At 37.3% G+C, this 26,118-nt stretch overlaps 1 protein-coding gene across 1 annotated transcript in view; it reads left to right on the top strand.

Moving 5' to 3' along the window:
• The window catches only part of LPHN2 (latrophilin 2), a gene marked incomplete at its 5' end in the record, with an annotated part of 51,519 nt that extends 34,467 nt beyond the window's left edge, over window positions 1-17,052 (top strand). The window contains 8 exons of the mRNA XM_009575156.1: window positions 2,227-2,318; window positions 3,175-3,219; window positions 3,508-3,534; window positions 4,202-4,370; window positions 8,089-8,217; window positions 8,636-8,732; window positions 11,542-11,670; window positions 14,981-17,052. Coding sequence (XP_009573451.1) covers window positions 2,227-2,318; window positions 3,175-3,219; window positions 3,508-3,534; window positions 4,202-4,370; window positions 8,089-8,217; window positions 8,636-8,732; window positions 11,542-11,670; window positions 14,981-15,735 — 1,443 coding nt within the window. The remainder of the gene's footprint in view (window positions 1-2,226; window positions 2,319-3,174; window positions 3,220-3,507; window positions 3,535-4,201; window positions 4,371-8,088; window positions 8,218-8,635; window positions 8,733-11,541; window positions 11,671-14,980) is intronic.
• Window positions 17,053-26,118: the final 9,066 nt, after the last annotated feature.

The following is a 26,118-nucleotide window of genomic DNA, read 5'->3' as shown; positions in this document are numbered from 1 at the left end:
CACTCCTTCCCATCGGCAGGCAGGTGTTCAGCCATCTCCAGGAAAGCAGGGCTCCATCATGCGTAACGGTTACTTGGGAAGACAAATGCCATCACTCCATACGTCCCCTACTTCCTTCTTTCCCCAGCTTTATATGCTGAGCGTGACGTCATATGGTATGGAACATCCCTTTGGTCAGTTGGGGTCAGCTGTCCCGGCTGTGCCCCCTCCCAACTTCTTGTGCACCCCCAGCCTCCTCACTGGTGGGGTGGTGTGAGAAGCAGAAAAGACCTTGACTCAGGGTGAGCACTGCTCAGCAGTGACTAAAACATCCCTGTGTTATCAACACTGTTTTCAGCACAAATCCAAAACATAGTCCCATACAAGTTACTATGGAAAAAATTAACTCTATCCCAGTCAAAACCAGCACACAATGATATAATTAAGTGTTTCTCAACTGGTTAGTCCTTACCTATAAGAATCATAAAAGGTAATCATCAGGGTCATGAGATACTGACACTTCTATTACATTTTGCAGCAATGGAAATCATGGTTAACCTACACTATGTACATATCTTCATTTAAAGGTCAAGTATTTTCTGTCAGTTCTTGAAACACATGACAGAAATAAATTATAAAAGCTTATTTTTGTTATTAGTATCACATACACTTTTTGTATTAATCTCAAGATACAATCATAAAAATGTTTTACTTTGAATCAGGACTGATGAGGTCAAAAGCTACCAAACACTGTTCTGGTGTTGAGAACTGCATTATAGTTTATACTGTCCATCTTGATTTTGAGACAGCAGCAGCAGTGATAAACTTGATTGCCCTTAGCAGTAGGAATTATTTCTGTAATACATGTCTTTATTAAGAGACTCTGATCAGAGCCTTCAAAATACTCCTCTTTTCTAGGTTGTTAAAACCTGCTCTTTATTAGGATTTGAGTAACATTTCTGATCATTGTGGCAACAGCTGTAGGAACATATCTGGTATGAACTGGTATCCACAATGTTACAAAAACTATGAGGATTTTGATGCTGTCTCAAACCAAAGGCTCCCCAAAACGAGAGACTGGGCTTGGTCATTCTTCGTCAGTAACCAGTTGCAGATATATACGAAGATTGTAAGAATGGGGTTATAATATATCTAATAGATGTGTTATAAGGATGTCCGAGCATATTCTCCCATCTTCTCTTAGCTCTCGGTTCAGCCATTTCTTGTGGACCATTGTACTAGTGTATAAGGATGTATGTCTTCTCCCTGAAAGGACATAGCTCTTACTGTTTTCAAACATAACAATTTTATTTGAATTGTCTGCATGATATAGGACAGCACATACTAATTGCTTAAATTAACTGTATACCACTTTTCAATCCATGTTCTACAGGCATCCTTGTATTTGGCTTACCTGTGCTCTTCACATGCTTTGAAATCGATAGGAGAAAGGCACCTAGTACCTTTGATATCTGTGATTCTGTTTCACAGTAGGAAAACTATAAAAAATTACCTTCACTGTCTTCCCCGGTGTTATCTATATGAATGACACAACAAGAATAAGACAGCATAGTCCTTTCCTTCAAGTGCATGCAGTCTCGCTTCGACAGAATCCAGACTTTTTTTGAGGGCAGTAGGAGGGTGCGCCACCAGCACATGTCTATGGCACTGTTAAGTTTGATGCATTTGCTCCATCTTTGTGTTTCTTTTTCTCTTTCTTTTTCTTTTTCTTCAGTTACATTTCAAGACCCCAGTGGATTTGTGAGAACAAAAGGGAATAAAAAACCAGAAAGGGAGAAACCAGCAAAGGCGAAAAACATTCCAGAAGCAGGATGGGGTGATAAAAAGACAATTAGTATAGTACAGTAAAGGGGTAACCATAGACCTCGGAGGAAGTCAGTGAGATGGGGAACAGGGCCAGAGGTGACAGGCGAAGGTGAACAGGGGCCGAGCACAACATGCTGGAAGACAGAGCTAGACTGACAATGACAAGTGTTGGACATGAGCTAAATATGGTGGTTCATGATGATGAGGTGAATTTGGAAAATTAAGCGAAACAAGAACTTCTAACATTTTTTTTCCCATCATCCATATTTGCAATTACCTTTTAGAGACTGTCTGATATAGTTACCCAGTTTCACTACATATTTGAAAATAAACTACGGGGTTTTTGTTTAGTCTGTAACATCATCATTATTCAACCTATTACTTGAAGTAGTTTGATTTCATTCTTATCTGTTTTGACAGCTGAATCTTATCTTCCTGGTGATCACATTGTGCAAAATGGTGAAGCACTCAAACACTTTGAAACCAGACTCTAGCAGGTTGGAAAACATTAAGTAAGTGCTTTGTGTTCAAGCATGAGAACTATGATTATTTTCTGATTGCTGAACTGATTGAAAGCTACTCTCCATTAGGAGCACATGCCATTGTCTCCCAGCAACTGCAGATGTCAATTAGAAGCAAACAGAGCCAATCCTGCTTTCGTCACATTGTTGCTGTAATGTCACAAACGCCGGTCAAAATTAGATAATTTCAGCCTGGAACTAGTGCCAAGAAACTGTTTCACGGAAATGCCACAGCACTGTAGTAATTTCATTTGCATTTAAAATGCAGTTCAAAAATGATGTTCCTGTTTGCATGGTTGATATGATTATATTAAGTTTGTTTTGTTAAATGACTTTTTGATTTAGGGATTCTGAGCGGTTTCTAATCGTAATCCTGTTCTCCCAAGAGAATTGACTCTATTATTATTGTTAACTTGAAGATTATCTGCTGTTTTCATGCTAATTTAACAAATGTTTACTTTATCGTGGCGCTGTACTGCAGTATCCCTTTCGGAGAGTAATATAAGTGTTACATAATTAACAAGGCTTTGGCAGCTCTTGCTTCTTTAGATAGTCTTTTACTGTGTTCTGTATAGCTTTATGTTGTACTGAAGGTTTTTGTTATCAACATTGAAGGGATGGTGCAACTTTCTAACACTGAGGGTTGGATGTGAAGGGGTCTTACAGATTTGCTTTGAATGTTGAAAATGGCGAAGGGAGATTTTCAGTAAGGCTAACATTGTGAACTAGATGTTCTAGATAGGTCAGTATCAGCTTCATTGCATGTTGCATGATGAGAGAGAGCGCTAATCTTTAGCATCTCTCTCTTTTCTTCCTTTCCCTCTTTCTGTCTTCTCATCCACACCAGTAATTACCGTGTTTGTGATGGCTACTATAATACGGACTTACCTGGGTAAGATAGAACCCTACATTAACAAATTTCTAGCATGATTTTTAACTTTACAAACTCGGTCAATATTGTGGATTTCCCTTAATTTTAATTAACTAGTTTTGAGATACCTGATTTGCTTAAGAATTTTTAACTATTATATGCCTTTATAATTTTAAATTGCTTGCCTCTGCATTTTAAATTTCCTAATTTTGACTAATTTTTGTAGACAATTAGAAATGCTCTTATTAATTTCTGTTTCAATTCTGTCTAATAATTTTGTTTCTCTTTTCTGCTTATAATGCTTTCTAGCTATGAAGATAATAAGCCATTTATCAAGTAAGATCATTAGTTAGATGTGGAATTCACTGACTAAATTCCCTTTCCCTTTCATTCTGTGCTGTTCTCTACAATTCCTTTTCCTTAACCTATTCATGATGGAATCTTTTTTAGAGTATTCTGTAGAGCAGTATCTATATTTTTGTCACATTTCAGCAGGGTTTCTTCATGCGGAAGTTAGATCATCTAGCTTCAGTTTAGCTGAGTTTATCGGAGCATTAAAGATTTGGGCTCTAGGCTTATAATCTGCTGTTTAACCTTTGTGCATTTGTGTTACATTACTTGGTGTCATATGGCAGCACCACTGTTTAAAATCTATGGTGTGATTAGTGGCTAAGCCAGATTTATCAATCTCTTTTGTAAAAGCAGATAAAGCAATGGAGTAGCTGGGGCTTGCGCTATACTTCTGCATTTCAAAATAGTTTTGACATCCTATGCAGTTCTTGAGAAAGAAAAAGGTCATATCTACTCTTGCTGTTTTCACTGGAGACTAAGAGTACCAAATGGAATTGTTCCTTCTTTAATAGATAAAAGGTTAAACCCAAGGAATTTTTGCATTTGAATATGAACCTAGTAAAAGTCAACTGCAGGAACTGAAATGTTAATATTGGATTTGGCAACATGCATTCTCGTAAGTAGTGTTACTAAAATTAATTTTCTTTTACAGATCCTGGGTCCTGGGTGCGTTTGCTCTCCTGTGTCTCCTTGGCCTAACATGGTCATTTGGCCTGCTGTTTATCAATGAGGGGACTGTTGTGATGACATATCTCTTCACAGTATTTAATGCTTTCCAAGGAATGTTTATTTTCATCTTTCATTGTGCTCTTCAAAAGAAAGTAAGTTACTGAAAACACAGATGCGTGTTCCCTAACTCCTTAAAAATACCACATATATTGCTTAAAAAATAGAGAAAAAAACAGCAATGTCAGGAACTGGGGTATTTTGAAGTAGTTTGAGGAGCAGACTAGGATTCAAAAGCAATTCTTGCTGTGTGTGCTTGTGGGAGTCATGTAACCGCTCTGTGGCCTCGGCGGGTTTAAAATGGATGCAGCATTTCCAACCTGGGCTTGAAAAGTTTTGAGGCTTTGGGAAAAAAATTACTGTAGAAAATGTACTGTTTACCGTTGGTTATGTATTAGTTTGGACTTACAGCCAAAAGTCCTTTATGTGCACATGAAACAAATCCTGCCTCCGCTGCAGCACTGCAAACAAAGCATCATTTACAATATCAGCCCATCTCAGCCTGGAAACTCTCTCTCTTTCTCAGATCAAGGCAGAGGACCTCTCCTGAGATCCCATTAAGCTGCCACGTAAAGCTACGGGCGATAGGCAGGGATTGTACTGTGAGTGCTCGTTGATTACAAAATTAAGTGAGATCTAAAAGTTAATTTTATTATGAACTTCGACACACCTTAGAAAAAAGTAGTCATTAACGCTAGACAACTGCTAACAGGGAGGGTTTTCCAAAGATGCCAGCATGACTACTTTTTTTAAAGTGTTTGCCTCCCCCAGCAATCCAACAGCTTCATGGTCTTAACTGGAAAAACTGGAATCGCTCGGCAAGAGCCTTCCCTCATGAGTGGGATGTGCTAAATTAGTTCTGCTCCCCTTCTCCTGATGGGAGCAGAGGGGTCCAGAAGGAGCAGATCTGCTGTGGAGAGGGAAAGCTTGCATGGGAGAGAGAAGCAAACAGGAGAGAAGGAAGTGAAGGGCGCAGCTGGGTGGGATTCTCTTTGGGTTCCCTGCACCATCCTCTTCCCGAGACTGAGGGCAGAGACTGCTTCCAAGGATGCCTTAGAGGTGCTTTAGTGAAGGACAAAAGAAAAAAGCTCATAACCTGTGTTAGAAGGCGTAGCAAATTAAAGTAATGAGAGTTGAGAGGAAGGGTAAACGTCAAAAAATCCCACCCAAAAAACCTTAACATAAAATGCAATACATCCTGCATTTGGAAATATCCAATTTGCAATGTTTAGATTCTAAATATTTTTACCAGTTTTAGGCTGGAGACCTAGCCATTATTAACTCTCATTATAATTAGCTCACCAGAGACATAATTAAGTGATATCTATAAAATGGTTTGAGACCATTGGATAAAGCGTTGCTGTGTAAGTACAAAAATCACATTCTTGCATGTTCTCAACTGTACCAGCTCTAACAGTATTGGCGTCTCTAAGTTTGGTGTAGACAATGGCATTCAGCCATGTTTTAGGAAAAGATCTGGTAGACAGAAAAAATTTTATCCAGATGAATGCGGCACTCCTCTCATTTTGAGAGAACAAAAGCACACTTAGAGAGGAGATTGAGCCTAAGAAAAGAAGAGAGGGAAGAAAATGCAAACATTCTCAAAATGCAAATAATTTCTAGATTAGGGTTTCATACAGTGTTGCCCTTTCTACTACTTGTATTAGACTTGAAAATCAAAACCAGATTCCTTTTTTATTTCTTTTTACAGCTGTGTATTGTTTTTATATTAAGTGGAGTCAGCAAAAAGCAATATTAAAATACCAGTCAAGTGTGAAAAAGCATAACCTAGAGCAATAAGATTTATACCTGAAAGAATGTTAAAGCTGCAATTTAAGATTTTTAAGTTTCGATGCCTTTGGATATCATCCTATCCTCTGTCTGCATAGCTAATGTAGTCTTCTTATTCTGTTATTACTAGTTGGTCACTAAATTGGATAGAGAAATAGAATTGTGAAAGTGAAAACTGTTATGTTTCCAGTTCTGACAGGATGATAGTGCTGTTGCTTCCATCAGTTTCCAACAAGCTCTAATTTCGAAATAATGACAGTGGAATGCGCAGTACTGGTAGATAATGTACATTCACTGCAATGTAGGCATTAGGCAAAACCAGCCCTGGAGGGTAGTATTTGGGTAAAAATACAGTTTTGATTGCTATTGTCTCTACTATGTAGTGGTTTGGAGCATTTAATATCCATTAGTGTTCAGGAATGTATTTTCTTAGATGTTGTACCATCTAGTGATGATACATATATAGACTTATGTTTTTCAGACTACAGAGTTAAAGATTATAATTCTATATCCGTGCATTTCTGTTCTCATTTTTTTATGTGTCTTTTGTGCTGATATAGATAGACGTTCACTTAAAATATGTACCATATACTTATATGAAAACATGAGTTACTGTCCCTAGCTTGAAGTTAAGGCACTAACTATTCAGATTTTCTTCAACCTTGTGGTTTGTAGAAACATCACAGTATATAATCCATAAGTAAAATTCTTGTAATATTGAAAATAGCACATGGCATATGTAAATCCACATTATTAACTTTTTGCATTTTCCCCTCTCCCCTTTTTACATACCCATAACTTTCTTTCTGTCCTTTATATTCATAGGTCAAGCAGAATTTCCAGATTAGCTGAAATCCCACTTTTCCCAGAAATTTAGGATTTTTGTGGATGTAGAAGTGACACTTAGATTCCTAAGTATCTGGTGGAAGATGTATGAATTTAGACTTACGCATCTTTAAAAATTTTATCCACTGTGTCCTTTCACTGACGCTGTCATGTTGCCAAGATATGTATGCACTGTTCTGTTATCTGAAAGCAGTAGTCAGTGTAGCAGTCACCGAATATGAGAGAATTAACTGCTCTGTAAGTTAATCCTGATTACTTTCATGACAAACGTTAACACACATAAAGTACAAAACTAAAGTTTCCAGTAGGTTACTGGAAACAGAAGGTGAATAAATGCAGGCCAAATACTGGAATCATTAATTAGTTTTGTTGCTCTGTCAGACAAAAGTCATGTACATAGCTGTATTCAGATTTCTTGGTTCAGCAAAGACAGTAATGAGGATTTTTTTTTCTGGTCCTAAAAGTAAAAGATGCTTCATTTCCCAGCCTTTACGGTTCAAAATTTGACTCTCAAACACCGACGGTGCCTCCACCAGCATAGCTGGTGCTCTGCCTGGAGCGGGGCAGGGGCGTTTGTGAGCTTTGTACAATCCCGAAGCAGGTGTGACCATATCAACTAGCAGCTGTTTGAGTTACAGACTAACTTTGTATGAAAATGCCTTCATAGTCATTGCAGGTTTTGCACACATTCTTGGAAGGGATAACTTAATGAGCAGTACCAAGCAGTGCAAAGGCTTGCTATCTCAGCCCTTCTTGCGCGCTAAGATGGGAAGCTAGGCTTTCTGTGGTTTCTGCACAAAAAGGTCATATAAAAAGGACTATTTTCAGCCAGCATTCAATTCAAGTGAACCTAACTGTATTAATCTACAATATGAAAATGAAATAAAAATAATCCCATAAATAACTCAGTAATGATTATTCAGGCACATGTAAATGAAGTGTGTGTATACTTTGGAAATGATTTGTTCAAAAATCCTGGATAGCTGATAATGCTGCCGCTAAGCAGGGAAAAATCTCTGATTTTGCTAATGGCAATGGCCAACAATTCAATAGACAAGAATTATTTATTTGCTTGAAAAATGTGTGAGTAGTTTCAACACAAGGTTCATGTCTTTTTGCCAGCAGAGATATTTTACACTATTTTTTGTGCTAAGTAATTTTTTTTTCCCCCCGTAGGTACGTAAGGAATATGGCAAATGCTTTCGACATTCCTACTGCTGTGGTGGACTACCAACTGAGAGTCCCCACAGTTCAGTGAAGGCATCAACAACAAGAACTAGTGCTCGCTATTCCTCTGGCACTCAGGTAACAAAGATTTTGACAGCATCTTTTAATTAACCTTATTTATAAAAAGCCTACTGAGATGTGTTCCAATCAGAAGCACTAATTGTCTTTTCAGTATTATCATTTAGATGGCAAATACATACTTCTGCATAGTAGAATTCATTCTTTTTAAACATTACCTTTTACTTTGGTCTAATGCAAACATCTTATTTTTCTTGTAATTAGGGGCTGGTTTATAGGAAGGCTTATACCACATTTCATCTAAATGAAATTTAATAAATTAGAGTTTTAATAAGAAAAGGAGGAGTTTCACTCTGTGCTAGAAGAATGGCTTACTTTAGGCCAAAATAAATACAAATATTCTACATAATAGCACATAAGTAGGAAAAAATTTTTTTGTAACTTACTATGCTTCTATCTCACTGCTTTATGTTAACAGAGTCGTATAAGGAGGATGTGGAATGACACTGTGAGAAAACAATCCGAATCATCTTTTATCTCAGGTGACATCAACAGCACTTCAACACTTAATCAAGGTCAGTCACTGGGAACATTTCAGTTTTAGAAGCCTTAAATTTTATACAGATTTTATATCATTTAACACAGAAGAATTGAAAAGAATGTTTTGAAAAAAAAAAATCTGGAACAAATGTTCTCTGAAAGCAGAGTTTTAAAGTCATCCACCAGCACATTTTAAAACGGTGTTCCTTCAACTGGCCCCCTGCTATAGAAGTTGAATTCCTCCATTCGTGGGAATGTATTTAAATAAGTTTCATCAATAATTTAACTTAAAAGCAAGATCATAATTTTAAATCTTTCCTAACCTTTATAGGTTAAATCTGAAACAGAAATACAAGTGCAGTAACATTTTAATGCATATTTGACTATGATTTTTAGGTGCAGAAATTTTCCCAGTGAAATCTAATTGATATCATTTCTATGCAAAAGATGTCTGTAAAGCATTTATCTTTTCTATTTCAAAGAGCATCGTGTCTGTCACATGGGATAGAATCCAGATTTTCAGGCACATAGAGGCCAAAACTCCAAATTTCTCAGCTCAAATAGACTTTGAAATCTGTAACCTTATTCTCATGTCCAGTTAGAAGACAAGGATATTAACTGAGACAGAACATCCCTTCCTTTCTCCCCTCCCCCCTGTGTTTTTTTAAGGCAGTTTTCAGCTAGCAATGGAGGGAAGACTGCTCTGTGCAAGCCAAGTTCAAAGCCTGTTCTTCCACCCATGTCCCTAGGAGAAGAACACGTAGCCCTGATCACATTGCGACCAGTTCCTGCTCAACTCAGAAAGTTTGAAACAGAAAATTCATCACTGCTAGGGCTGCTGTAAAGCCCTCATCAACCACAACTAGCAAATTTTCCTCCCTTGTTTTTTTTCAAGATTTGGTAGTAGAGACATGTACTTAACTCACATTTATTTTGGGAGTAAATAGTGTAGTATTTTGCAAAGGAAGAGATTTCAGAAAGCATGATTCTATTTTTGCTATTTGGCATATAGAAAATGGATAAGACCTGTGTGTCTCGCTGCTCCCCCCATCTGAATCTTGTATGTTCCTCTGGCAAAATCAAAATTAAGTAACTTCTCCTAAGTAGAAAATGTATATTTTTCATGCTCAAGAAAGAAGTACATTCCCTTCCAGTGTCTTATTAAAATTCCATAAATACGCTATAGATAAAAGTCTGGGATTTCACCCTAATTTGACATCTCTGACTCCTGAGATTTGCTCTAACCATGCTGCACCCCCAATTAATTCAGAGTTGAACAGAGATCTTGGAAGCTTCTCCCTGTTTCGGAGCTCCAGTCTTAAGTCACTGGAGATGTTCTGCTATGATTAGAAAAATGGATATCATCTTTATTCAATTACAATATTGTCACTATCTCAGTGATACATACGTATAAGGGTAGTTCAGTAATTAATGACAAGTGTAATTTTTCCTTTAAAATAAAAATCAAGCTTTTAAAGGTGGCAAAAATATTTTGACTGAAAAAAAATATTCTCTTAACTGTAAATTACAGATAAGAATTCTAACCAAGATTAAACATAGTACACAAAAAGAACCCAAGCAAAATATGTTTCAGGTAGTATTTCTAGTAATAAGTACATTACAACTGAAAAAACTATGATAAAACCTTTTTAGTTGTTCACTGATACAAACTTTCAAATAAGATTAGCATAATCAGGCAATAATTCTCTGAGTCTTAGAATTTTTTGCTCATTTCTGCAACTGAGTATCTATGGTAGTACAAAAGCATTAATATTTAGAATAAATACTATCTTTTCCTTGCCAAATAAAAATATCCATACTATAAAAATATAGCTGGCTCTTTAGTTGTCCTTGGGTCTGTAATACACTGATCCCAATATAGTGCTGTGCAATGCAATAGAAAACAAAGTGGAATTTTCCCTTAATGAAATGTTTAAAGTAAGTTTTAAATCACAGCATTTTGTGTGGGTTTTTTTTTTGTCATTATTCCAACCCATTTTTTTCCTAGTAGCTAGAAACCAGAGCCTAATTGACTTTTTAATAATTTCTCAAAATATGCTGATTTTTTTTCTGATTATTCCAAGAGTTGTTTGAATGGTGTTGCATTAACATGTAAAATGGGTTTAAAAAAAATCTGTTCATGTAGTATTTTGCTTCGTCTTACATTGTTTGTAAACTGATTGTTTAAAGAAAATTCGTCATTCGAGGAATTCTTTTTTAAAACCTGGCAGATAAATTTGCGGCATGAATGTCCCAGGAGAAAATGAATGCTCTGATTTCTTAGAGCAAATATTTTGCTTTCCCCTCAGCATGCATACTTTTGCATATACTAAGATATGCTTCTCGCAGTTTGTCATCCACTGTCTGTTTGAAAACAGCAATTCCCTTCCACTATCCATGTGTTTTTAATAAAATGAATAACAGCTCTGATCCTGTCATAAGAGATTTTTCAATACCTTTCAATTTGAGAAATTCAGTTCTCTCAATTCTGGACAGAAGTGTTCCATACGATCATTTTTAAAGTTATAATAGCTTTATGTAGTACCTTGATCTCTACACATTTAATTGCTATTCTTGTGTAGCAGTGGTTTTGTATACATTAGTAAATGTCACTCTCACCAGATGTTTACTTTGGGGATTTGGACAGCACCTGTGAATTACTGGAATCTAACTGTATTTTCCTACTCCCTTTTCAAATACATAGCTCAAATACATTCAGAAATTTTCAGCTGAATTACATTTGACAAGTCCTACATGATTCATGATGAATAAAAAATATTCTTTATTGAAACTGTCAGCCTAAAATTAAAGAACTGACATTTTTTTCTGTTTCTTTTGCTTTAGGAATGACTGGCAATTACCTACTAACAAACCCTCTTCTTCGACCACACGGCACTAACAACCCCTATAACACATTGCTCGCTGAAACAGTTGTATGTAATGCCCCTTCAGCTCCTGTGTTTAACTCACCAGGTGTGCTTATACTTCCTGAATAAAACCGCTTTTCTTGGCTCGCTCCAAATCCCTTCTTTTCCCTAGATAGAAACTCAAGTTGCAATACCATAGCTGTACATTCTGAATTTCTGTCAGTTCGAGAAATACAGTATTGCCAATGTCAGCTTGTAAAACTGCACTATATTATAGTAATGCCTTTGCCATAACAGTATTTACCAATAATTATCCATGTTTTCAACACAGGTGGCATAAATCTTAATATACTATTACAGGACTGACACCACATGGTCCGAGAGCCCATCTTCAAGATATATATCACTTAGAGGTATCATGTCTATGCAATATAAGGTTGACTCTAAAGCTTGCTGAGAAAAACCTGCTTGTGGAACGGATTAGATACTAAAGCAGCGCAAGGCATCTTGACACCTTTGGATACCCCAGTGTAGAAAATTGTATCCAGCGTCAAATAGATCTAAACTATGGTATAGTGCAGCTTTATGGTAGATCATTTTCCTGTAGGAAAATTTTGAGATTAACAGTTAGAACAGTTTAGTTCTGTAGGAATAAAGGGTGTCATCACTTACCTAACATTTTGTTGTTACATTACCTAGTTGCCTTTTTTAACTACGGTACAATTCATCAGTAAATATCTAGCAGTTACTGTTTGATGAGTCATAAGATCACTTTAGTATAACTGGAACAATAAATCTTTGATAAAGAGCTCATAAAACCTTGTTTCCAGTTTTTCTTTCAAGTTTCCTTTTTAACTGAACTGTAGTTTTCTATTTTCATTCTCTTGTTTTCTTACTTTCCTTATGCTTTCCTCTAGCAACCTACAGAGAGACAAGTATGGGAGTAAAACTTAACTTTGCCTATCAAATGTAAATTTTTTCAGCATGATTTTTAACGAGCACAATTAAAACATAACTAGCGGTCATGAAGTAGACTCAGCGGGCAAGTGGTTCACAATTTGCAAATGAAATGTTTCCACATTCAAAAAGTACTTGCATACTGCTTTTTGGGAAACAACATGAGGTCTGTAGCAAACCGTCTTGGTAACAGAAGTTATGCAATGCTGAAATAATTTGCTGTTTAAAACCAAAGCAGTGTCAAGCAGAAATGCTTAACAATTTACTTATATTTTTACATTCCCACAGTAATCTTGCTACAGGCTATGGAAAGATTTCAAATGAATTACCTGATCATGGGCAACAAAATTTGCCTCATCAAACCAATTTGAATATATTCTAGCATGCTTAACTCTGCAGTATATCACAGAAAACTCATTTTGGATTATCAGATATATTTTGGTATCTGTTTAGCAGAAGAAAAGAGAATTAAAATTATAGAATTAAATCACTTTCATGAGGGAAATGAGTGCCAGCATGTGGTCCATGTGTTGTCTACTTTTATAAATGCCATATGTTCTGCGCAGCTAAATCCATTGCAAGAAAAAACTTGGAACATATATGAAATTGCAAAACTACAAAGTTGTTTAATCAAAGCTTAAAGAGACCTTTCAAACAACCCTCATCACTGTTTAAATCAGTACACATAGAGAGGACTTAACAATAATGCAAATACAAAATGATTTGCAAATTACTCAGAATTTATTTGGAAATTATTACTGTATTTTTTAAAGTTGAAGACAAAAATCTTTTCATGAGAAAATGCAATTACTTTTTAATTGAAAACAATATTTTCCAGAGAAGATTGAATTTTCTAGGATAAGCTGCAGCTTTAGTTATGAAAAAAACCCAAAACGGGAAAATGTATAATCTTTTCCAAAACAACTTTTTTCTTATACTCCTCCAAGCCTTGCATATAATGCAGCAGCCTCACAGTGGTCAGTCTCATTTCAGTAAAGTCACTCCATTCTTTCTTTACTTCCAGACATATCTGTAGATAAAGTGGTTTTCTAGAAATGCTCTAACCATCTGACTTTCCATGGTTCAGACTGTTCAGTTTCTTTCAAAGTACTTTTTTTTTCTTTTTCCTTTGCTTGGGAAGCACTGTGCTGTCATGGTTTACATGTCTTTGTGTCTATAGGAAACCCTTTTCTTTATCGTGTTACCAAAAAAAAAAAAAAAGGCAAAACCAAAAACATAAAGACCTTAATCATCATAAGACTTCATTTTTTCCCCCCCTTAAACTTCTTTTCATGTTTCCAGCAGACTTCTACCCAATCTGTCATTCCTCCAGCAGCTATGAGATATCAGCCATGGCTGATTTCCTCTTCCCATTCCACAACTAATATTTATTCTTTGGTTTAATTTCTGTGACCCATACTTAGAGAAATTCCTAACATTTCTGCATTTGACTTCCATGCCCATGGTAACTGTGGGCCTAACTCTTAATTAACTATTCTGGTTCATTCAGCGCTGTCACTGTGACTGATGCAGACTGCAGGCAAACTTTGACCTTTAGAAGCCTGGGGCAGTTGTTGGCAGACAGAATATTAGTGCAAAAAAATTACATTAAGTGGGAAAAGAAAAGCTGTTATTGCTTAGTAATCTAATTTGCTGAACCCTTGCTCTGACTAAGTTGCTGAGAAGCTCAGTAATTCTTCATCATGTTACAATAAATCATTTTACTTTCTTTTATATATCAGCTACTCTTAGGCCAGATAGCCTGAGCAGACAGACATGATGTGAGTTGTCCAAAGTGAGTCATTCCACCTGCTGTCTATCGTGTTGTTGGATGGTGCTTGTGGGCCCTGGTCCCTGTAGTGTGAAAGATGGCTGTCCTTGTTTAACATAAATTCTCTGTATTTATCCATTTTTTTCATTCTTTTCTTTACTTCATCTCAAAAAAAAAAAAAAAAAGGAAAAAATGTTAGAAATGTTGTTAAAGTAGTTGCTTGCCAGTTATGTGGGTTTATGTTGTACATTTACCTTCAGTTATGTCTGTGATCTAATTTCTTTTTAATTTAGTGTCGTTTAGGACAAATTCTGTTAATTTTCTTTTTCTAAATCATGGTGGTGTACTTCAAAACATAGATGTTTCCAAATGAATTGCTTTGCATTACGTATGCAAGGGCATGGAGTGAACAGTTCCTTGTGGAAGAGTCACAGAATTGACACTAAATTGAGAAATTAAAATGCCGCTATTCCCCACAGGAAACACACGTTACTATTTTTAAAATGCATCTTTCCTATAAGGTGTGCAACTGTTTACATTTGGGAATGTTCAATAACCTAACTTTTCTCAAGTCTTATTTCCAAGTACAACTTTGTCCTGAACTACATTAAAGAATTTTGTTAAAAAAAAAAATTAAGTAATAAAAAGCACATCAGGCAATAACCAGAGCTGTCCTTTTCCATTTCAGGACATTCACTGAACAATGCCAGGGATACAAGTGCCATGGATACTCTACCGCTAAATGGTAATTTCAACAACAGCTACTCATTGCGCAACGGAGACTATAACGACAGCGTGCAAGTTGTAGACTGTGGACTAAGCCTGAATGATACTGCTTTTGAGAAAATGATCATTTCAGAATTAGTGCATAACAACCTGCGGGGCAGCAGCAAGAACCACAACCTGGAGCGCACGCTACCAGCCAAAGCTGTGATCGGCGGGAGCAGTAGCGAAGATGACGCCATCGTGGCAGATGCCTCATCTTTGATGCACAGTGACACCCCCGGGCTGGAGCTCCACCACAAAGAGCTTGAGGCCCCACTCATTCCTCAGCGGACTCACTCCCTTCTGTACCAGCCCCAGAAGAAAGTGAAGACCGAGGGAACCGACAGCTATGTCTCACAGCTGACAGCCGAGGCTGACGACCACCTCCAGTCCCCCAACAGAGACTCTCTTTACACGAGCATGCCCAATCTCAGAGACTCTCCATATCCAGAGAGCAGCCCTGACGTTGAAGAAGATCTCTCTCCCTCCAGGAGGAGTGAAAATGAGGACATTTACTACAAGAGCATGCCAAACCTAGGAGCTGGCCATCAGCTTCAGATGTACTATCAAATCAGCAGGGGTAATAGCGACGGCTATATAATTCCCATTAACAAGGAAGGATGTATTCCAGAAGGGGATGTTAGAGAAGGACAAATGCAACTAGTGACAAGCCTTTAATAGTGTAGCAAAGAAATATTAAAGGCCACGTACAAGTATTAAAAAAGACTTAATTGGCCCATGCAGGCTTCCTCATATCTGCTTGAAGAGACAATTCTGTTGACCCTGTGGTTCTCCAGTAATGGGGATGACTGGACCTCGCAGTTCTGTGAATTTTTATAAAACAAAAACTTTGTATATACACAGAGTATACTAAAATGAATTATTTGTTACAAAGAAAAGAAATACCAACAAGGTATTTTAAGATATCTTCTGCTGCTGAATTTAACAAAATTGTGAAAAAAAGATAAATAAACACTTTCCAGCCATTTTACTTCAGCAGTTTGTGAACTAAATTTGTAAATATGGCTGCACCATGTTTTTTTCCTAGGCCTACATTGTATTATATACAAGGCGTAGGCTCTAAAATCCTGTGGGACAAATTTACTGTACCTTACTGTTCCTGACAAGACTTGCAAAAGCAGGAGAGATATTCTGCATCAGTTTGCAGTTCACTGCAAATCTTTTCCATTAGGGCAAAGATTGAATACATGTCTAACCACTAGCAATCAAGCCACAGGCCTTATTTCATATATTTCCTCAACTGTACAATGAACCGTTCTCATGAAAAAATGGCTAAAGAAATTATATTTTGTTCTATTGCTAGGGTAAAATAAATACATTTGTGTCCAACTGAAACATAATTGTCATTAAAAAATAATTTTAAAGAGTTTGAAGAAAATATTGTGAAAAGCTCTTGGTTGCACATATGTTATAAGCTGTTTTTCTTACACTATGTTCATAGTACGGTAGTATGTTTAAAATGCGAGTTCTACCCGTTTTCACTTATTTTTCACTGTAAACAGTGTTCTGCTTTGACAACTTAGTTTTTATTCTTACGTTTTGAATTTTTATTGCCAAAAAAACATAATTTGGGGAGAAAATTGTTTTAGAAGCCAATTATGCCAAGCCTTGCACAAATTTGGTATAGCTAACAAAGATTGTAACTCAATTCCCTGTTCATTCTTTAATCAGGGTTGGGTGGTAAGGGGTAAAGGGGACACTGGACACTTCTCACAAGCTTTCTCGTGAATAAAAGGTGCCTGTCCTTGAAAAAAAATAAATAAAACATAACTATTACTCTTCCATATTCCTTCTGCCTATATTTAGTAATTAATTTATTTTATGATAAAAATCTAATGAAATGTAAATTGTTTCAACAAAATTCTGCTTTTTTCATCCCTTTGTGTAAACCTGTTAATAATGAGCCCATCACTAATATCCAGTGTAAAGTTTAACACCTGTTTGACAGTAAATAAATGTGATTTTTTTTCCAAATAGGTAAAATGTGCATTATTATGTACGAAGCATAATTGGCATCAGCAGTCCTTCGACCCAGCTGTATCCTGCTCAGAATGGCTTCTTTACATTTCATGATTTAAGTGTCGAGAATACAATAGAAACTGTCTATATAGCTCTACAGAAAAAAGGTCATCTTTACTATTCATTACTCTAGTCACAATTGAATAGGATTAAACTCAGACATAGCAGGGTCATTAGGAAAATGTACTGTAATTTCATATATTTACATAACTTTTAAGTAGGCATCTGTACTGAAATTAGCACTCCAAGTGCTATCCAAATAATTAATCCATCACGGCACTGTTTTGAGTTAGATAAATAAGCATGACTGTCCCCATTTTTATCAGACGAGAGAACTGCAGAAGGCAGCTGATGCCCAAGATGTTATCTACAAATCAGTGGTAAAATTGGAAGTCTGAAATCTTTGTTTTCTTGATTCCCAAGCCTCTTTTGTCTCTCTCAACCAGGGCCTCTCAAAGATAATGCCAAGGACTTCATTTGTCACAACTTCCAAAATTGCGTTCTTCCAAATAACTCTAAAGTTAATGCCCCATCATCACAGAGGCCATAGTTTCATGTTTGGCCACTGTCACTATATGTATAAGAACAGCAAAATTTTATTCGAAAGCCATATCAATTCTGTTACCTTTTAATGCAGTGGAATATATGAAGTCCCTTTGGAAAATAAATAAGTGCACTTTGAAAAAGTTTGGATTTCAGAAGTATATTTTGGGCAAGACTTCCTGCTGTTGAAACAATTCAAACTGTTAAAAAAAAATCCAGGTTAAGATGGAACCATGGGGTTCAGGTAACCTCAATATTATCTGTAATCAGGACTGTGACACCGTAGCAATTGTTCTTGAAGAAAAAGGCATCTTCACCATCAACCCTATTGGTAACTCTTGCCAGCATGTTCCTTAACACTTAAAAGTTATTATGTTTACAGTAGAGTCACTGGAACTTTTAAAATTTAATCAGAAACTGTTTACTTCTGTTTAGTAGAGATGCTTTAAAAATCTGAAGTCTCTATGAAAGAAGAATTTGTTCTGATTCAGGGTATACAGCAGACTCTTTGGAGAAAAAATTATTCCCTTGGTCTGTACGGCAACTTAAAAGTATAGTTGCTGCCTTCTATCTAGGAAATCATGTCTTAGGGATTTAAAATTGTGGTGCTCAAGTAATTACAGTACACATGACCTAATAACATCACCAACTTTCAGCAGAATCTTCAACCCTAGTTCAAGCAAGTACTCCTTTGTGTTTAACTAAAGGTGGCAAAACTACATGCTGGAAAAAGGTTTGTAGCATTGTGATCTTTAATATATATTCAATTGCAAATGTAACAAGTATTCATAAAACAAGAAAATGTAGCTGATGAACCTAAGATGAACCAGCTGAACCTAAGTATCATAAGGGAATTCTTTTGCTAGCTTCTTTGTAATGTAGATGTTGCTTTTTAGTGAGCCTGTTTTTTTAATGTTACGCTAGTGAGTGTCCTGTGTTTAGCTAGCAGCTAGCAGCCGATACCTTGCCAAATTTCTGTTGGTGTAACTTTTCAGTGTAGTAGGTTACAATATAATTATATAGCCGACAGCTTATTGTAATTTCTTTATGTTCTCTCTCACCTTCCTGCCATCTTGTCTTGGGATCAGAAGGACAGAAGAATTCAGAGGAAGAGTTCAAGAATAGTGAAATAATTCAGCAGAATTAATGGAAGCAAGTGTTTCTTCAGGGTCATCAGTTAACCAGTTCCTTTGATGGTGCCAAGGATACGCTGCTATTTTAGGCACTGTCTTTCAGAAGAGCTGTAATTTTCTTATGGCTAGTAATCTCCTGTTAGTATCAGTGTTAACCCTACTGGCTCAGTTCAATTCTTCCTTGTAACTTCAGTCCAGTTATATTAATTCCTACAAAAGATTAAATGGGATGTGCATTTAGTGAACTGTTGTATAATGGTGCTATACATTGTTTAATATAAAATACATCTCAATTCTACATAAGTGAACCATAACATGAAGAAATGCAACACTGGTAATACCTTTATAGTTAAAATTAACCTTTACCTGTGAATTCTACAATACACCTTTGCTTCTTTTAAATTGGAAATGAAATTACTAATAAAGTTTACATATATTCACTTATGTAGGCAATAAAAGGTGTTTCAAATTGACATAAGTTATGGATAAAATATGTGTCATATTTTATGTCCTAATTTTTAAGGAATTTTTTTTCTGAACTACTCAGACATGAACAGAAAAACAAAAAAAAAGTAGAGAGTCCCTGTGTACTGTTGTTATCCCCCTTTATCTCAAAACTAACAAAACTTGTCTTCTAGACTTGATTATATGACAACATATGCTAGTGTAAAGTTTAATCCCTGAATAAAATTATTTTTTAAATCAAGAGAAGCTACAGGTAGACAATTATGTGTGTACGAACATCTTCACTGGGGTTTTAACTCACTGATTTTAGGGGACGATGGAGAATGAAAAGTGATGGGACACAGCGGTAATTCTTCAGTTCCATCTCAGCTGTCACCCTGCAAAGACACTTACGCGAAGGAGGTCACAGTAAAGCATACCTTAGATTTTTTTTTTAAATAGATGGTGACAGGCACCCTCCACATTTATGAAAAGAGTTGCTACCATTTCAGTAAGCAAGAGTCTTGCTGTATGGCTGCACTATGAGATAAGGACCCCAGATTTATGGATGCCGCTGACATGCTGGGTCTCTTCTCCACAACTACACCACAGGTTGGAATCCAGCTTTGCACTGAGTTGGAGATAAAAATTAGCACCACCACAGCCCTGGAAGCAAGAGATCTGTGCCTCTCGTTTATATAAACACTTTGTAAATTAGTAGTAATTCAATTAATGGCTCCAGCTCAATCATCCAGCTCCGACAAAAATCTGGAGTAAAGGTTCATTAGGACCCTGTCTATTTCAAGAGAGCGTTCGGGGGTTTTTTCAGTAAAATCCTTCATGTGGTTTTTAGAACGACAACTTCCAAATCCTTTTATTCATGCAGGATAAATTCTCAATGGTATTTCATTAATTCATGCCTAAGAGCATTACTATCTCTTCTTACTGTATTATGTCATCATTAATCTCAACCACTCCCCATCAAAGTTCCTGGCATGTGAAACGGATCACACCATGGTGCAGCCCGAGTGGTTATAAATGCTACTGAATCAGACAAGCCTCAACTCAGCAGCAAGGAGATTTTAAAGGACCGTTCCATATAGTGCACCAGCTGCTGAAGTCATCAGTCCAGGATCCCAGATGGGGGAAGTCACAGTTGCAGAAATAACATTCAGAATAGGTAGTTTTATCAAGAAAATTCTTCTACAGCAAAATTTATGTAATTCTTAACCATTTCTTCCTTGGATGCACACCTCTTTTATGTGTTGGAGTAGGAGCCCTGGCACAATGTAGGCTCTGCACTGCCAACCAGTTTAAAGTTTAGAGACAGCAAAGCTGAGCCCAAAAACAATTACACATTAAAAGGTCTGATTCACAAATAGGAAGCAGCAGGTTAGTATCTGTAGGAGCTGTTGTAACGGAGAAGCAGGATCTCTGAATAAGCAGCATTGAATAGCTATCTGGAATAACTGTTCCAGTCGCTTGTAGCATAAGAATTGTTTTAAAATAGCATAATGCTGCTGAACTTTTAGCCTTTGTGATTGCTTAAGAGAATGAGTCCCAAAGGTTAATGAGGTTTTCATGAAAATAATTCATTTTCATCCACTTTAAATATACCGCTTTGCTTCTTTTTTGCATTAGCAGGATAAATAGAAACTTCTTAGCTTGTATTCTTTATACCACTCATTGTTTTAAACACTTCCCCTCCATCTCCTATTGACTCTTTGCTAAACAAATCCTTGTTTTCAGCCTCCTCCATTTCTCTAATCATTTAGTTGCCAGTCCACAGAATTACTTTTTTGTCAGTATGCTTTAAGACATAGGGCAAGAACAAAATTATGGGTGAATTGTTATTGTTGATTTATGGATGGAATTGTATTTTCTATTCTGTGCTTTTTTTTTTCCTACATGGTCTCACATCATCTGTTGTTTTCATAGTATCCCTTCACAACACAATTTTTGCCACTAAGCTGGTCATAGCAAGTAATGACCTAAATAGTTACGGTTAATTTAGAACCCTGCAAAGCCTACAAATACTTCCAATTATTCCCCTGAATGTATTTGCCTAACTTTGTATTTGTCAGCATTGCCTTCTACCTGTATCATGCTGCCCATTTACTCACTTTGTTAACCCAGGTCATTCACAGTCTTCCCTAGTTCTGATTAACCGAAATAATTCTCTGTTAACACCAAACAGTGCCACCTTTCAGATAGCATGTTCATCCCCTTTTCCAGATGACACCAGTTTGAATACAGGGAGTTGGGGCACTATATCATTAGCCTTTTGCCATGATAAAAAAATTGACCATTTAATCCTCCTCTACCTCTTAGTTTCTAATGCACAACTACTTTAGTTCTCACTTCCTCTGTACTGGTTTGCTTTAATGGCTTCTTGGTAGGGATATTTTTACAAGGTGGTTTTTTTTTTTTCTTTTTTAAATCCAAATAAATTACATCAACCATTCCCTCCACTCTCAGCAGCTGCATGATTGACTTAATTTTAGTATGTTAGAGAGGCACAATTTTCTTGCCCTAAGCATTCACATCTCTTTTGGCAATGTTTCCTCTGCACTATGTGCTTAAATGTGGAGCTGCTAGATGTCAGACCCAAAAAGCACTTAACCGTTCAAAGTGAAACTTAGGTGGAATTTAGGCACTGAAATCCCAGGGTACATCAGCCACAGGTAAAACGGGCATCACTTCAGAGGCAGAAGTAATTCTAACCTTGTAGATACGTACATTTTTGTCACTAAAGACATTTTGTCATCCCAAGTTCTGCTAGTGCGCATGTGCAGCCATGTCATCACAGCGGAGGTGAGCCAAGGCAAGCCAGGCACCACAAGCAGTGTCACTGCCTCATCGCGTGTACCAGTGCAGCCTCTGAATGCCACAATCCAGATATTAGGTTACAAAGGGACTCCTTCCCTCCCCCTGCTGAAGCTAGTGTCCTGACAATAATTACAATTTGTCTGGAGAGAAGAGATAAGCCCTGTCAGTCTGTGTAACTTCGCGGTGTGGATGCCACCCTCGAAGCTCTGCACCGTGCACTGATCTGCCCCGTACTTCAGCTGGCTTATTGCAGCAAGAGCTGCATTTGCGAATCTTTCCAAACCTCTGCGAGCCCGTGTGTATCCCTTTGCTATAGAAAACAAGCTGTAAAATTTCTCCCAGCTCTTTGTTTTCCCCACATGCCAGCTGAACGCTCTGACCACACCGGGTTTACTGTTCATGTTGCGAAAAGGTCACAGATCCTGACTGTGCAGATCCAAAAACTCCATGGGTTTTGACGTAACGTACATCACACATGAGGGGCTGCGTGAAGCTGCTGAAAGGCCATGTAGCACCATGTTCCGGGTACCAGCCATGCCACATGGCCTGCAGGGTGGTATGTAGATGCTCTCCGGCCAAAGGTGAGCACCGCAACACCGAGGTGCACACGGGGCCCTCCATTTCCCACACACAGCTTCTAGCTAAGAAACTCAATCAAAGTTGGGCTGGCCAGAGTAGTTAGCCCCTCAGCGTGCCACTGAAGACCTGCTCACAGAGGCCTACTTCTTTCAGTAGCTGCGCTGAGTTACAGTCATGCTACTGCTGCAAATGTTGATCTGGGCACTCAGCGCTCTGTTTCTCTCAGACAGGAGTAGCTTAATGTGAAGCTACTGCTAAAAACCTTCCTGAGGAGAGCGTCAGCCGAAGCTGAAACGACTGGTGACAGGGTTGTCTCCATGACAAAGCACAAACACAGGCAAGTTTATACGAAACAGTGGAGGTTTCCAAGCACATTAGAGGCTGCTGGAAGAGCCTGAGCCTGGACTTTTTTTCAAAAGCTGGGGCGGTGAAGGCAATACAGACAGATGGAGAAGAAAATAAAAGGATAATATGATTCAAAGGAGGTACAGAATTAATTTTGCCTTTTCTCATTTCTCTCCTTTCCAGCACCACTAGTGCTGCCCCTTCAAGGCAAGAGAGAAAAATCTTACTAGTGTCCATCCGTCTTCAGTTTAGTGAAGCATTTCTAACTCTTCAAACTTGTTAATTCGTGTTTATGGCCTGGCATTGCCAGATCACAATATGCTTACAGAAAGCAGTATAGAAATTTATCATTCCAAGCATGTCTTGAAATTTTCAAAGCACACTTTCAAAACTGCATTTAACCAAAACAACTTATTTTAATGGACCAAAACTGTACCACTCACAAAACCACTGAAAACAAAGAAAACAGTCAATACACCTAGCGAGAGAAAGTTGGTTAGGCATTTGCCTTAGCATAAGCTTCCCGTAAATTATCTAGCCCAGTTTTCTAAAGCTGTGAGTACACCCTCCCCTGAGAACATGGGTGATCATACCAGCAAGGCAGTTACCTATCCAGAGGTGCTGGTAATATGCACAGTATTGTATTCCTCAGCATCACTTAAGGAATCTCATCTACATCTACTCTTAAAAGCTATATATCTGCAGAGACAATGTTTGTCTCATATTTCAAGGATTGCTGGCCTGAATAAATACTAAGAGTAAGTAAGCAAAAGTGTAAGTAAAAGTTCAGTATACTGAAATTTGTGAGTCCTGGGTGCTAGAGGCAGCAAGAATTGCTGAAAAAAGTGTAAAGGAGGCTAACCTACATTTATGGACACAACTGCTCCTACAAAGTGCTGTGTAATTTGCTGAGGACCTTTCATGATCCAACTCATGGTGTGCAAACAGAAGTTGCTCTTAATGCATATGCAGAGAGTACAAGAAGCTACGTTCTGGATAGTCTGACATCTAAAGTGAGAGTGTAGCTGCTGCAGGGCGTTTCTTCTAGGTCTCAGCAAAAGTTTGTTGTAGATTAACTGGCACTTAGGGGACTGCTTGGTCTCCCCACGTCAAGATAAGAACACGCTACATGCTGCTTATAGTTATAAGTGTTCTAATTAGGTCGACTTGATTATTGTTCTGTGGTTTGATAGATGCTGTATTTAAAGTAATTTCAGATACTAATTTTTAGACCTTTTTTGTGAACTAGTAAATCAAGTGCAATTTATTCACGGAATTATTCTTTTCTTTCCTAATGCCTATTCCCTCTGGCTTGTAACTTTAATTAGAACCTGCTATCTGTTCATATTGGTAATGGTAACAGTTGTCACTAGAGTACAGATGCATAGATTCAGCGCATATTGCCACTTTGACTTTATACTTAAAACCTAACAATCTTCCCAGCTATACATCTGAGAATACCATCCATTAATGCTTTATTTCACTGCCACCCTGAACTCCAGACTCTAAACACTAACAATCTGATTATTTTTTAACCATCCAATAATGCATTTTCTGAAGAATAGAAACTTTACAAAAAATAGCTTCATTTGGAGATAAATATCTGCCTGAAAATGTTATTCAGCCCATCCAGATTTCTTTTTTATTACTATAGATTTTCCCAAGGCAGTATTGTTTCTTGAATAATTATCGATCTAAGCAATTGTGTGCTAAAGTAGGCTGATTCATTCATTAAACACACACACAGACAAGCTCTTGGTTGCCCTGGCAAAAACAAACAACTCCTTTCTGCCTTCTCCTCAACCCTTTCCTAGAATATGATGATTAGATTGAAATGTGATCGGTTAATATTTGATTTGTATTTGTCAGGAAAAGGAAACATAAAACATATCTCTTTGGAGCAGAAGAATTAGAATCTGGAAAACTGTTCAAAAAAACTGGCCTTATTTGGTTTGCTTCTTTACATACACACTGATTTACAAGTTTCAGTAATTTGAAGGGAGTCTTCCAGAAACTAGTTGCAATTAGTGAGGTTCTAAAAGCTTGCTAACTTATTATTTAGGTAAACTTTTACTTCCAATAAAAACTAAGTCCTTTTTATTATGTGATATAGAAAATTTTATCTGTTTCACATTTTTCTGATTAAATATATCAGGAATAGAATAGCTTTCAAGGTCTCTGTTCACTACAAAGACACAGACAGGCTGCTCTTGAAATGGTCTGCACACTAGCCAGTCCATTTTGTGTAGGAGTCAGCAACACCAGCAGCGAACAGGTTAAGAAGGTATCCATTAGCAAAGGCTGAAATGAAAAGGACCTTTTTTCATTGACTTAGGTACTCCATGGATGGTACAAACTTGCATTTGCCTAGCAAATCTACATATCTTCTAACCCCCAGCACCACTTGCTTACAGAAGAGCTGCATTTCTCTTGAATGAATGGTGATGATGCAGGTAAGGGGAAGGGTTCCTGCACGTCAAATATTTAGTATTTGGTTATCCTCCAAAACAGGACAAAGGAATGATCTAAAGTGTCCCCATGTGTAATGGTGGATCAGCATGCTGCTGTCTGCTGTGTGCCCTGGAATGAAGTGCAATAGGTTATGCTCTCAGCGAGAAAAAAGTTGTAGCTCCAAACAAACAATGGCTTAACAGCTGTGAAGCTGCTCAGTATACTGAAATTTGTGAGTCCTGGGTGCTAGAGGCAGCAAGAATTGCTGAAAGCATCTAGTTGAAAAAAGTCACTATAAGGAATGAAATTTAATTCTGTAACACCTCCATTTGAGAGATTGTGAAGCTATCTGCTTGGCTTCGGTGAATTATGGAAAAATACTCTGGCCTCCTGCTACAGCTCTCTGTGAATATTTTTCCTGAAATACTGAAAGATTGTCACAATCGTTTCATTGTAGTTATGAGGCAGTACACAGGCAGGCGTTCTGTTACAACAGGGAGTGGCAGAGCATGTGGGATCTGCCCAAATAAGTTTTGGCTCAATTTATGACAAGACAAAATTAGCATGTTTTGATTGAGGTCTGTGAGATTATTCCAGACCTGCATCGGTTAATGGGAACAGAGTGAGGTTTGCTCTCTGGTACCGTCTATTTCCTGCCATTTCTCTCTGTTTCTCATCCCCTCTGTTTTATTACCTT

The sequence above is a fragment of the Fulmarus glacialis genome, unplaced genomic scaffold (genome assembly GCF_000690835.1).
Source record: "Fulmarus glacialis isolate BGI_N327 unplaced genomic scaffold, ASM69083v1 scaffold7503, whole genome shotgun sequence".
Lineage (NCBI taxonomy): Eukaryota > Metazoa > Chordata > Aves > Procellariiformes > Procellariidae > Fulmarus > Fulmarus glacialis.
The sequence above is the reverse complement of the archived record's forward strand: the minus strand, read 5'-3'. Positions and strand labels throughout refer to the sequence as shown.